The sequence below is a fragment of the Chenopodium quinoa genome, unplaced genomic scaffold (genome assembly GCF_001683475.1).
Source record: "Chenopodium quinoa cultivar QQ74 unplaced genomic scaffold, ASM168347v1, whole genome shotgun sequence".
In the NCBI taxonomy this organism is placed as follows: domain Eukaryota; kingdom Viridiplantae; phylum Streptophyta; class Magnoliopsida; order Caryophyllales; family Amaranthaceae; genus Chenopodium; species Chenopodium quinoa.
The window spans coordinates 198038-212793 of NW_018745587.1; the positions used below are offsets into that span (position 1 = coordinate 198038).

The 14756-nt window shown below is 37.6% G+C and overlaps 4 protein-coding genes across 4 annotated transcripts; 1 reads left to right on the forward strand and 3 right to left on the reverse strand.

Annotated features, from left to right (window-relative positions):
• Positions 1–428: 428 nt before the first annotated feature.
• On the reverse strand, positions 429–1817 carry LOC110716513 (putative nuclease HARBI1). The gene has a single exon (XM_021895147.1). The coding sequence runs from the start codon at positions 1815–1817 to the stop codon at positions 429–431; it is 1389 nt and encodes a 462-aa protein (XP_021750839.1).
• A 561-nt stretch (positions 1818–2378) lies between these two features.
• LOC110716514 (glutathione S-transferase T3-like) lies at positions 2379–3557 on the reverse strand. Its single transcript, XM_021895149.1, has one exon. The coding sequence runs from the start codon at positions 3555–3557 to the stop codon at positions 2379–2381; it is 1179 nt and encodes a 392-aa protein (XP_021750841.1).
• Positions 3558–8371: 4814 nt separating this feature from the next.
• On the forward strand, positions 8372–9103 carry LOC110716515. Its single transcript, XM_021895150.1, has one exon. The coding sequence runs from the start codon at positions 8372–8374 to the stop codon at positions 9101–9103; it is 732 nt and encodes a 243-aa protein (XP_021750842.1).
• A 2526-nt stretch (positions 9104–11629) lies between these two features.
• LOC110716516 (protein MAIN-LIKE 1-like) lies at positions 11630–12849 on the reverse strand. The gene is made up of 2 exons (XM_021895151.1): positions 11725–12849; positions 11630–11683 (listed from the first exon to the last, which is right to left on the reverse strand). The coding sequence occupies exons 1-2, from the start codon at positions 12847–12849 to the stop codon at positions 11630–11632; spliced, it is 1179 nt and encodes a 392-aa protein (XP_021750843.1).
• Positions 12850–14756: the final 1907 nt, after the last annotated feature.

Genomic DNA, 14756 nt, shown 5'->3' on the forward strand with positions numbered 1-14756 from the left:
AATTAAAAATATGTAATTTTTTTTTTCATTACATTTTAATTGTAATGTAATATTTTTTAATAATTTTTTAATTATTTTGGTAAATTTTTAATTTTTTTGTTTTATATTTGTATTTATTTAATGACGGGTAAAATTAATAAAAAAAACATTTTCAATATAATTTTGAATTTTACGCTCTTATTAGAATATAATAATTAATAAAAATTACAGCAATTATAGATTGTACGAAAGATGTTTTCTTAAACTTAAACGATTACATAATAAGAAGCGTAAAATTTTTGAAATGAACACATAAACGGCAATACAAATACATCGGATATTAAATAACAGTACGTTTACGAACTTAATAAAAGCGGTTTGAGCTAAAATAATACACGAGGACGAGTATTAAAACGTAAACACGATACGATTACATTCTACAACTTTGCTTATTCGGTCGTATTATGACGAAAGTTCTGCCATATGTGTTCTACTAAATCTTGTTTGAGAGACGAATGAATTTCTCTATCACGAAGGGCAATCCTCCTCTGAAAATACGCGTTGAAATCTATGTTGGGCGGCCGCCCGACGTTGAATTCAAATGGCTCGTTGTTATTCACCGTGGCACTTGTGCTCGGTCCCGCCCGCGCTGCTGGACGTTGTGGTCGATCTTCTTCGTAGTATCGTCTCAAAACATCTGCCCGTGTGTAGTTGTGTCGTTCATCCTCGACGATCATGTTGTGCATTATTATACAGGCTTTCATAATGTCACAAAGAATATCTTCGTCGAAGGCCAGTGCAGGTTGTCGTAGTATAGCAAACCTAGCTTGTAAAACTCCGAAAGCCCGTTCAACGTCTTTCCGAACTGCTGCTTGTTGATCAGCAAACAACTTATCTTTTTGAACTTGAGGATGTGTAATACCTTGTATAAAAGTTGGCCATTTCGGATAAATCCCATCTGCCAAGTAGTAGGCCAACTCATATTGATGTCCGTTTACCCAAAAATTTATTGGTGGTGCACGACCTTGTAAAACATCATCAAACACCGGTGAACGGTAAAGGACATTAAGATCATTACATGAGCCAGGCATTCCAAAGAATGCATGCCAAATCCATAAATCCTGATCAGCAACGGCTTCAAGAATGAGGGTTGCAGTCTTGCTACGACCAGCATATTGTGCTTTCCAAGCCGTAGGACAATTCTTCCACTCCCAATGCATGCAGTCTATACTACCAATCATGCCTGGAAACCCACGCAATTCATTTTGATGAAGGATTCTCCTTAAATCTTCATCTGTAGGTTTACGTAGATATTCACTTTCAAATTGTGAAATAACCCCCTGACAAAAATGTTGCAATGCATTCCTTGAGGTTGTTTGGCCGATACGTAGATATTCATCCACGACATCGGGGGCTACGCCATACGCTAACATTCTTATTGCAGCGGTGCATTTCTGCAACGGTGATAAACCAAGCTTTCCAGCTGCATTCGGACGTTGTTGGAAGAATTGATCCCCTTCAACCACCTTATTCATAATGCGACAGAACAAAGATCTTCGCATACGAAATCTACGGCGGAATTGGTTGTCGTTATACACTGCATTACTCGCAAAATAATCGTTATATAGTTGTACATGCCCTTTTTCTCTTTCCCTATCCCTTTTAGGCTCCGGGACATTTGCTATATCATTATTAAGCTGGGATTCTTGTGATGAGTGTTGGGGAATTAAAATATGAGGTAGGTGGTTAGCAGCATAATCATCAACTAACCGATCAAATTCAACGTTATTTGAGACGTCAGAAGAACTAGAGCTTGAGGTGGAGGAAATGAAAGACATGTTTTGGTTATGGTTTGATAGTTGGTTTGTTTGGGATTCTTTCCGTTTTGAATAACACTTGCATGTATATATAGTCCAAGTGACTATCAATGCATGTGAGTTGCTCTGATTTTGCATGTGAGTAACTCTGAATTGAAATTCATGTATCATTGCAATCTCTGCAATGAAATTGATGTGTCATGCATGTATATATAGTCCATATGACACTTCAATGCAATCTCTGCAATGAAATTGATGTGTCGTTGCACTCTAAATTGCAATTGAATTATAGATGCATGTGATGTATGACACTTGAACAGTTGATTTGACTAATCAACATAAAGCTGTGGAGATTTTATTGGGAGATGTTTATTTGTCATTAACCATTACATGTGATTTTTATTAAAAACAAATTTCATAAAGTAAATAATTTACTGCATAATTAATGTTATAAAAAACATAATTCATTTCACATTAATGTAAATAAAAAGGAGTACATCTTAACATTAATTAAAATAAAAAGGACTACATTAAACATTAATTAAATAAAAAACAGTAGCAAACACATTAAGCTGATCTAAATTACATGTTCCTTCTACCATAGAGTAGTGCACGTAATTCTTCCTTGTAAGCCTCTTCATCAGGAGTTAGGTCCGGTCCCTTTGCCATTAGATCTTGCAGCATTTCGTAGTTAAGCCTTCTCTCTTGAATTTCGACTTGTTTTTGGTGAAGCTCTACTTGTTTTTGCTTCCTTCTTTCCCTTTCCATGTCGAAATCCATCTTCTTCAACCGCATTTGTGCCTCGATTTCCCTCGTAGCATTATTCTGCTTTAATTGCTCGGTAATGTTTGAGACGTCAACAACCACTCCTTTTCCCTTATTACGCCTGGACTTTGCCTTTTTAACGCCATCAGGTCGAGCAAGACCCCCAGAAGTGAAACCGGTAACGTGAACAACATCTTCATCATCAGTTCTACACCGCTTTTCACTTCCACTACTGTCATCCTCGACAGCATCACCGCAAGCTAATCTTTCCTCTCTTGACAACGCCCATCTCAGTTTTGTCCTCCACTTCGGGTCATTTTTAACCATTTCCCAACCATGGTGACAATTAAAATTATGTGGAGTAGGCTTGGAGGAAATATAGAATAACTTACTTGCATTATTAATTCGGTCTGCTTCGTTGTAACCACTTCCATTTGCCCTACCAGCTTCGTCATAGCAACTACTCCATTGTATTAAATCAGTTGCCATCCTTCTCCAACGGCTTTCCAAACTCCTCAAAGGTCTTGGCGGCAGGATGTGGGGTCTCTCAGCCTGTGCTTGATCATATGCTGCAGATATTTTTCGCCATAGCGCAGCTGCTTTTTGGCTTGTACCAACAATTGCATCCTCACTGAATTGAAGATACAAACCAATTAGAGCTTCATCCTCCGCAACAGACCACATTCGACTTCCTTTTGTTAGTGGTTGGTTTTGATTCACAGACACTCTTGAAGGAGGTGGAGAGTATTGAGGAGTGTCTGGAACATTTTCTTCCATTTCATCATCTAATTGAGAATCGGTGCCTTGATAAACAAGAGGTGAATGTGGTTCATAGGTAGTGTTTTGGAAAGGAGTTTGATGAGGTGTTTGTTGTGTTGAATTTTGCAAAGAATTGTTTCCAAGCCTTTGTAGGAAAAGCTGAAATCGAGGATTAGTGACAAAATCATCACCCAAATCAGAGAAATGATTAGAAAAATTAGGGTTATTAGGATCCATAAGTTAATAGAGTAGAAAAGTAATAAAGCTTTTTATTTTTGGAAAAAATAAATAAAGCTTTAAACAATAATTAGTAAAAAAATCAACAATTACTAAAAGAACAAAAACTAAATTATATTTTCAAAAAATAAAAACAGCTACAACAACAATAATATTAATGATAATTATAATAATAATAATGATAATAACAATAATAATAATAATAATAATAATAACACTAATAATAATAATAATAATAATAATATTTTTTTTTTTCAGAAAAACGTAAATAATAATTATAATAATAAGAAGTGAGGATTAGGAAATTAGTGAATATAGGAGATTTTTGGTGTTTTTGAAAGTATATCAAAATATATCAAAATGCATGTCTATTTATAGAGAAAAAAATTTTATGGCCGTTGGTGAATTTTTTTTTTTTTTTTTTTTATATTTTTAATGGCAATATTACCGTTTTTTTAATATAACCGTTGGGAAAAAGAGAAAAAATCTGATTGGCTCAATTACATGGGACTGACGCGTGTCGCCTCCTCATTCGTTGCTCTGACGCGCGCCAGTACCCATGCATTTTAAATTTTTTTTGCTGGCAACGAAACCAAACGGCGTCGTTTTTGATGCATGCAGCACCAAAACACGTCGTTTTGGTTCTTTTCTCAGCAAATTGAAGCAAGTGGCGTCAGCAGCTCGTGGGCCCCACACAATCACTATTCATTCTTAAATCCCCTCAAGTTATGAGCGTTTTTCATTCTCCTCAAGGATGAGAGGAATTATCCTCATTGTTGTAGAGTACGGTTTTTTTTTTTAACACCTCAAGTTTCTCTCGTGAGGGTTTTTTCACTCACTGCTGGGAGTGCTCTTATATTGTGGGATGTTGATCAAGTCTAATGCTGAAATTCTTATTACGAATCTGTCGCCCTACACATAGATTGTTATCACATTATATGCAAATAAGTAACCTTATAGCAACTTGACACTGTAGACCCACATCTCAAAAGTAAGCATCATTTCGCTGTTTCAAGGATTCAAAATTTGTTTTTAGCTTGTACAAAAACTGAAATTTATTGGAAATTTTCACATTTGCTACTATCTAAAACGCCTCGCTTCAGATTTGCTACCTATTTAATTTTTTTTTTTACTTTGCTACCACCTAAATCAGATTTTGTTAAAAATCACTACCACTTAACGGAATCCGTTAGGATTTCCGGTAAGTTTATTAAAAAAAAAAAAAAAAAAATTAAAAAGATTTTTAAAAAATTAAAAAAAAAAATTAAAAAACCAGCAACCCCACCCACCCCCTCCCCTAATCTGCCACCCTCTCCCTCCCCTAATCTGCCACCCTCCCCCTCCCCCCTTCCGGCGGCCGGCGCCTAAAGATTCGGTCGGCGACGGTGACCTCACCCCCCTCCCTTTTCCCCACCCAAAATTGCAAAGCCGACACCCCCAAACCCAGACCACCACCGCCACCGTAACCCCCAAAACCCATACCAACACCACCGTAACCCCCTTTCCCCTTCCCTCCACCGGAAATCGGCCCCCCTCCCCTAATTCCCCCACCGAAATCGACCCCCCTCCCCTTCCCCTACCCTTTTCGGCCATCCCTAACCCTAAACCACCACCCCAAAACCACCACAACCGAAACCCTAAAATTCGTTTAGGGTGGTTTTGGGGTTGTGGTTTAGGGTTAGGGACGGCCGAAAAGGGTAGGGGAAGGGGAGGGGGTCGATTTCGGTGGGGGAATCAGGGGAGGGGGGCCGATTTCCGGTGGAGGGAAGGGGAAAGGGGGTGGTTTTCGTTCGGGGTGGGGGTCGGAGCTCAAGAACGGGGAAAGGGAAAGGGGGATTGGATGCGCATAGGGTGGGGGAAAGGGAGGGGGTGGGTTCGCGCGGCGGCGCCGGCGCCGGCAGGGGGAGGGGGGAGGTGAGGGGTGGCTGCAAGGTGGTTGGAGGGGTGGCTAAACGATGGAGTGGGCCCACTAACGGAAATAGTAACAGAATAAGGCATGTGGTAGTGATTTTTAACAAACTCTGTTTTAGGTGGTAGTAAAATTAAAAAAAAAAATTTAAACAGGTATGTGAAGCGTGGTGTTTTTAGTGGTAGCAAATGTGAAAATTTCCAAATTTATATTGATATAACATACATGGCTAAATGTGGTTTATGGGCTCAAGTTGATCTTAATCACAAGTTGATAGAGTGAGTAATGTTCTTAGATAAATGTGATTTACAAACTGAGGTTGATCTTACGACATGAAACATTATAACAATCCAATGGAATAAATTATAAATTATATAATGTACAAGATTTAACAGATGTATCAGTACATAATGATATTCGTATGAGGATAATTGATCTATATCCAGCATTTTGTCGTCCTTGCCACTTATGAGACAGTGAAAATGGGTAGCTATGATGACACAGCATCATCACCTAAAACTACAAGTTTATTGTTGATAACTAAACAATCAATCAATCAAAGCCTAAATTTGATTACTGTTGATAACAGAACAAGATACAAAAAAAGGCAAATGCATTATTGTTGACGCTCCATAGTCCATATTCCACAACATCCAACATGAATTCTTCAATGTAATTGTTAGCACAACAGAAAAATGTCTTTCTCTTCACCGAACAGAGTCAAAGCCTTTTCATGCCTTCACATTCTACTATCTCACTGATTCTAGTTTCATGTCTGAATTCAGCTATCAAACGACGCCACCGGCGCCTACAAAAAATTCATTGCATTAATTACACTGAGATTTAAACTGTAAATCTAGCATAAGCATTTAAATTTAGTCTATCATTAACATGTTAATACAAAATTCACCAAAGTGTAGAGATTATAATCAATCCATGTCTTGTGATGGTGGGTTAAAATCATAGTGCAAAGAATTGGAGAGCGACAGTAGTAAGGATGCATTATTCAACTGGCTGAACAACTCAAGTATGCCATAACAAGCACCACCATCGCTAAATAGTATATTGGAAAATTAATTTGCTACAAGACTATCTCTAGAGATTTTACTTTCTTTTCTACTCTGGTTCTGGTTGAGTTGGCCTAATTTGGGGGCATTATATGGGAAAGCATGCAAGAGAAGAATTAAAAGTAAACTCAACATGTAAAAACAGTCCAACACTCTAAGGTAGAAAAAACTAGTGTTGCTTCATCTTATTATGTGGCAGAATATACAACCATTTTAGGTTCAAGTATCATATGTGTGGTGGTCTAGTGGAGGCTTTGCTAACTTGGTAGCTACGGACTATACCACTAATGGTGGAGTATCATTTGTGGAGCACGATAATGCTCCTAAATGATTATGCAGGGTCACATAAGCCAGTTAAAAATAATAAAAAGTGCAACAATGCCAACAAGTGAACAGGGAAGCCATAGGAATACCTATCAATAGCAAGAGTCGGAGGGTGGTACGTTAACTCATCACAGCGATCACATGATGCCAAACCAAAATTGGCACCATCAGGCAAGTCGAATATTCCAACATCACGGTGATAGGGTGATGTTAGGAATAAAGGATTCATAACCTCTTCTTGATAGCGGCTGCTACAATCCGGGAAACTATGTTTGACAAAAAATATGCTTAACTGCTATTTGTCGCTCTCAAATTATCAGGTAACGCTCCCTTTTTGACTTGAATGGACCACTATGCCCTTTATGCAATTTGGGTTATAAAAATGACCTTGTTCCCCATTTGGACACAATACATGAAACGGTCCCCTCACTTCACGACATTGCTGTCCCGAGCTTCCCAAAATCGGTCCCCACGACCTTGCAACCAAATCGGTCCCCACGACCACCTAAATTTTCTATTTTCAAAAATCGTTAAATTTTCCGACGGGTCTTGGGTCATGGACGGCGAGTGGAACATACGTACGCCGGAGAATGCGTCGGATCATTCTGTAAGTTTTTTTTTCGGTAATTAGGACATCCGCCTAAAATTTCCGGATGTACCATGGAACATCCGGAAATTTCAAGCGGAAGATGAGATCCGCCTAAAAAATCCGGATGTTCCATGGTACATCCGGAAATTTCAGGCGGATGTACCTAGGGACATCCGGAAATTTTAGGCGGATGTCCCTATTAATTTTTTTTTAAAATGTTAAGTACGTTTATTTAATTTTTTTATGTTTATTAAGTTTTTTTTTATGTATTTTTTTTCGTGGTCTTGTGATTATTGTTGTGATTTAGTATTTGATAATTAATGTAATTTTATTGTATTAATATGATTATTAGTAATATGTTTATTTTTTGTTTCATTATTATTATTATTATTATTATTATTATTATTATTATTATTATTATTATTATTATTTATATTATTATTATTATTATTATTATTATTATTATTATTATTGTTATTGTTATTATTATTAGTAATATGTTGATATTATTGTTGTTGTTGTAGTTGATATTATTATTGTTGTTGTTGCTATTATTTTTATTGTTGTTGTTGATATTGTTATTATTAATTAGTAGAAATATAATTTTAATATTAATATTATTATTATTATTATTATTATTGTTATTATTATTATTATTTATTTATTAATTAATGTTATGGTCTTATAAATTGTTTTGTAGTTGTTGTTATAATTTTTTATTATCATTAATATTGTTATTGTTTTGTATTTGTTGTTATTATTATTAGTATTGTTATTAGTATTGTTATTATTATTATTATTATTATTATTATTATTAGTATTGTTTTTATTATTTTTATTATTTTAATTATAATTATTATTATTTTTTTTGTTTTTATTATTATTATTTTGACATAAAGCATGTTTTGTTTAATTTGTATAGGATATGGAATCTGAGGAAGGTGGTGACGGTGTGAATTATAGTGGGAATTTTGTCACCGATACGTTTTTTCCTACATTTGACGATGCTGTTACATGGGCTGATGGTGTTTCCATAAAATTGGGATTTATATTGGTGAAATCGTCTTATAACAAAACCAGAGATGGTCGGCCGTATCGGTATTTGCGATGTGATCGGTCACGAAGGAGCAAGCCGAGAGATTTGGAGAACGCAATACGGAAGGACACCAAAACCAAAGCTAATGGTTGTCCATTCTACATCAAGATATATTATGATGTCAGCACCGAAAGTTGGAAGATCATTGCGAAAAATGATCACACCAGGACACATAACCACCCAATGATTGTGTACCCAGAGGGTCACCGTAAAGTGAGCGGATTGAGTCCGGGTGCGAAACAGGTTGTGCGGGACATGACAAAGTCCAAGGTTGCTCCCCGTAACATCATGTCCACTATTGCCGAGCAATTTCCTGATGATCATCCAAACATCCGACACATTTACAATTGCCGAAATGACTTCAGGATGGAAATGTCCGAAGGAAGAGGAGTTGTTCAGCAATTTCTTCATCTGGCGAGAGAGAGTAAATACATTTACTGGTTCACGAACGATGATCACAACGTTTTGCAACATGCATTTATGGTGCACCCGATCATGGTCAACATACTCCGCACATACCCACATGTCATAGGTATGGATTCTACTTACAAGACCAATTGATATAACATGCCTTTCTTTGAGATAGTAGGCGTGACACCGACAAACCAGAATTTTCTAGTTGGATATGTTTTCATGCGCGACGAGTGCACGACTAGCTATCGGTGGGTGTTGTAGAGATTAAGGGAGTTGATTGGGTTTGATAAAGAGCCATCTGTATTTATTTCAGACCGTGATCTTGGGCTATGTGCGGCTTTGAGAGAAGTCTTTCCAGGGACGTCACATTTACTCTGTCTATGGCACATCAACAGAGACGTGGAGGCTAAGGTGACGATGATGTTTGGAAACAAGACGGTTGGTGTCAGTTTTAGAGCTGGGAGATGGTTCAAAATCGTGAATGCAACAACACAGGCGAAGTATTATTGTGCTCTAACTGCCATGCAAGTGAGGTGGGGAAAATATCCGGAAGTGATTCAGTATGTTCAGAGAACTTGGCTTTGTCATAAGGAGAAATTTATGAAATTTTGGACGAACCAGGTTCTTCATTTTGGTAACACCACCAACTGCAAAGTTGAGAGCCAACATTCAGCAGTGAAAACTTGGTTAGAATCATCCACAGGTTAGTTGTATTATTTTATTAGTTGTTCTCGTTGTTACGTAATTGTAATTGTATTAATTGTAATTGTATTTGAATTTACTAATTAGAATCATTGGCAGGTGCTTTGGATACCGTATGGGCCCGAGTCCATTGTCATATCGGTAATCGCATCATACAAATTCGTAATGACTTGGAGGCATCAAGGTCTAAAATTGGTCAGATGTACAGACAGTTGCCACTGTCACGTATAAATGGCAAAGTGTCTCAACATTGCTTGAAAGTTCTGGATAACGAGACGAAAAGGATGGGGGATTTGAGTTACTAGGTCCATGAACGGTGTGGATGTGCTATGCGTCTGACCCATGGTCTTCCATGTGCTTGTCAGATACATGATTCGATAGTTGCACAGACAGGATTGTACAGCAGCCAAATTCATTCTTTCTAGAAGATACTGGTTATTGGTGATGGTGTTAACATTCCTGAAGTGGTAAATGATTCGAACGAGGAGGCTGCACATTTTCGGTCCCTAATCGACAAAGTCATGGAAAGTGACCCGGCCGTACGTCAAAATGTAACGTAAATCATTGAAGAGGAGCTACATCCAGATCATTCACACCTTGAAGAACCACATATCAACCTTAACACTCGTGGTCGACCGAAAATAAATAACACCAGGCGTGATCGTAGCTATTTCGAGCATGTGAACCGTCAACACACTCAACGTGGTGGTGACCCAGAACCAGGTAATACTAAAATTCTATATTTAATATAAAAATATGTAAACTTAATACTTATAGATTTACTAATAATTTATCTTTTAATTTTGTGTTGTAGATCCAAGTGACATTAGTCAATGCAGGTATTTGAACTTGCTTCCAGCCCCAATGTTGCCGTACATTTCGTCTTGGAAGGATGTCATTGGTGATGGGAACTGTGGCTTTTGTTGTGTCGCCGACTTCTTCTTTGGCGATCAAAATAAGTGGTTTGACGCTCGGGAAACAATAGCGAACGAGGTCGCTGGTCATCCTGATTTGTACGAACGGATTTACGGGCTTGGGCGACTTTGGATGAACGTGGAGCGTATTCGATGGGATGGTGGGGCTGTCGGGGAGCGGCATTGGATGGTTACAATTCAAGATTTATTTCCTATTGCTACGTGGTTCAACGCAAGGGTGATTTGTCTCGGAGTAGGCCTAGTACCAACTTGCTACTACCCATGCATCACAGTCTTACCGCTTAGGGCACGCAATGGGGTTCGGTCACCGACTCGAGAGTTTGTGATTGCTACAGTTGGTGGATCACATTTTATCCGTCTTGACCTTGTACCTGATTCACCACTCCCGCCGATCGCCGGTTGGTGGACGCAAAACCACGAGGATAGTGTCAATGAATGGGATCAAGCATATCAGTTAAGAAGGGACATGTGGGATGCATTAGTTAGGTAGTTTGTAATGTACATTTACTAACTTTGAAAATTTGTAAGAAAATTAGAATTATGAAATTAATTTTAAATGTATTTGCTTTTAATCTAACATGATATGCAACAAAACATCAAATATAAAATAAAATAAGTGTCCAGTTTATACAGTACATTTAAAAAACAAAAATTAAAAATAAGTTCATAACATAAGTAAAACCACTAACAGAACATCTAATCAAAATAATCTAAAGTCCCATTTTTGACTTCCAATCAAATACAAGCTGCTCAGTCATTGTTCGAGTCTCACTCGACATTTCAGGATACTCAGCTAGTGCTCTTTGGTGAATCTCCATGGACCGACCCATCCACTGCAAATCAAACAATAACATATTTTAAACACAAAAATTCATATAAGTCATTGTTAATATAATAATAAGCATAAATACTTACGTAATCAGTGTTAGTCCGCTCAGGCAGGTTGCTTGTAACTCCTGCACCTGGAGATACCCGCGGGTGAGAAAACCTGTACAGCCACTGCATGTAACCGGGCGCAACCGAAGGAGCTGCAACACTAAGCCTGGGTAGGGCACCTAAAACAACACTCTGAGATACCCCAGGGACAAACCTGTTCCACATCACAGCTGTCATCTCAGTCGGGAAGTCTACCCGATACATCTTCAAGTTAGTCGGCCTCTTGGCCTTCTCTGGCCTGATGATCTCGCGGGGAATGCCTTGCACGAAACCAAGCTGGCGCACCACTCTATCAGGCATGTACGGCTCAATGATGTTACGGTACTGGATGCAGCCATTGAATAAAGTGGGGGGCACTCGTAATGCAGGATCAGCTCCGTACGGTAGCCAGTTCACCTCACGGTCAGTAAGCGCATCAATCCTAGTACGAAAAGCTAACAGGCACTCCAGGTTCTTGCTAGGACATCCCGCTCCTACATCCCAAGCAGACGCACGAGGCATTTGAAGGTCCCGGGTCAAGGTACCCTGCTGTGGCCGAAAGCACGGAAAGTACTCGTAAATCCACGCTTGCACAAGCGTGAGACAACCAGCAATCGAATCAGCACCTTTCCGTGATGCCGTGCCCAGTTGCCGATACAAGTAGGCTAGTGCAGCTGTTCCCCAAGCATACTCGTTAATAGGGACATCCGTGTGACATAGCTCGTGAAGGAAGGAAGGATGCGTACGGTTACCTCTCTTGTCTACAAACAGTGTACCTCCAAGCACTAACCACAAGTATGCATCAAGCTGCTCACTAAAATCCCGGTCGACCGCCAATGTCGACTCAAAAATCTTATTAGTCAACACCCCACTACCCTGCCAAATGGTCTTTGTGCCGCAAACCTCAGACAAATCATCTGGAGTCATATCCATGGTGACCGAGCACGCGTCCCGTAACACGTCCGTGCTAGGAGTAGTGGACACCATATTGCCTGCAACCCGTAACCCAAGTATGTTGTACACGTCGTGCAGCAAGATCGTAATCTCCCCAAATGGCATGTGAAAGGTGTTCGTATTTGGCTGCCACCTCTCAACAAAAGCAGAAATCAACGGCCAATCAAGTCTCTTAAACATCAGGCCGGGCAAGTGAGACAACCAACTAGCATCAATCGCCGCAATGTCCTCCACAGATTGACGGCCTCGCCAAGTGAACAAGTCAGAACATAACTTTGTCCTACTCAAACAGCGCAAAACACTACGCTCCTGCTCCATCCAGATATACCGTGCCACGTGACCGCCAAAACTAGGGATAACTGACCCATCCTCAGGCCCACCCGGCATCGGTTCCTACACTAACCATGCCTCTGCAGAGCTGGAAGTAGGCTGACTCGACCCACTACCAACAAATCTCCCAAACTGACCCCTATATACCATATGGAAATCCTGAGGGTCCTGTTCTTCATCCCGGTCACCAGCATGACTAGCCGAACATTCGTCTTCCTCATCAGATATGGGTGCTCCACTTGCAGAGTACAAGGGCCGACTACTACCAGACTGTTGGTATCTCGACCAACCACTAGTAGACCCGTATTGCTGCTGCTCGGGCTGAACCGTTGAAGATCGAGATGTCTGTCTCCTAATAGACGCATTCAGACGTCGTGATATTGCATGTCGAGCACCAGAACCCTCGATCTACATAAAATTAAAAAATAATCCGATTTTAGTAATAACAATAACAATAACCATAATAACAATAACAACAATAATAATAATAATAACAACAACAACAACAACAACAACAACAACAACAACAAATACAAATTAACAACATCAAATATAACCTTAACAACAACAATAACTAACAACAATAACTAACAACAACAACAACAACAACAACAACAACAATAACCATAATAACAATAATAATAACACTAATATCAACAACTATAATACTAATCATAATTAAAAATATTAATAATAGTACTACTAATAACACTAATAATAATATTATTATAACAACAACAACAAAAAAATAAAAAAAAAATTAAACAACAACAATAACTATAAAAACCCTAATATCAAATTAGTTTAATAATAATACTAATCATATTTTTAAAAATAATAACACTAATAATAATAATAAATAACAATAACAATAACAATAACAATAACAATAACAATAACAATAACAATAACAATAACAATAACAATAACAATAACAATAACAATAACAATAACAATAACAATAACAATAACAATAACAATAACAATAACAATAACAATAACAATAACAATAACAATAACAAAAAAACAATAACAATAACAATAACAATAACAATAACAATAACAATAACAATAACAATAACAATAACAATAACAATAACAATAATAATAATAATAATAATAATAATATCAACAATAATAATAACAATAATAATAATAATACTAACCATAACACTTCAAAATAACAACAAAAATAACAAAATCCAAAAAAAAAAAACAAATTAACAACAACAACAATAACCTTAACATTAATAATAAAAACCTAATATCAACAAAATAATAAAAATTATCATATTTTTTAAAATAATTACATTACAAAATATAATAAGCACAATAATAACAACAACAATAATAATAATATCAACAATAATCACCATAACACTTCAAAATAACAAAAAAAAAAACAAAATCCGAAAAAAAAAATTAACAATTTTATTTACGGGCCAAAAAAAAAAAAAAATTGGAACTTCTGCCCAAAATTTCCGGAAGTTCCATGGAGGATCCGCCTGGAATTTCCGGATGTTCCATGGAGGATCCGGAAATTCCAGGCGGATCCTCCATGGAACTTTCGGAAATTTTGGGCGGAAATTCCTGGGATCCGAAATTAAAAAAAAAAAAATACCTCGTCTCCACCATCGCCGCCGCCACTAGCGCCGTCGAAGGTCCTCCCTCCGAATCTCAGCCTAATCCGCCTCGAATCACCCATTTTCTTTTGTGTTTATGATGATTGTTGTTTTTTTTAAAAATGAAGAACAATTTTTGAATTTTTTTAAAAAAAAAAAATTGTTTTAGAGAGTAAGAGAGTTTGAGAGTAAGAGAGTTAGAGAGAGAAGTAAAGAAGTGAGAAATGTTGGTCGGGAAGGAAAAAACTGTATTTATATATTAGGGGTAAAATTGGAATTTGTTGAATTGACTACCTTAATATTTTGATGATTGACTTACGTAAAAAAAACTCTGACTAATGA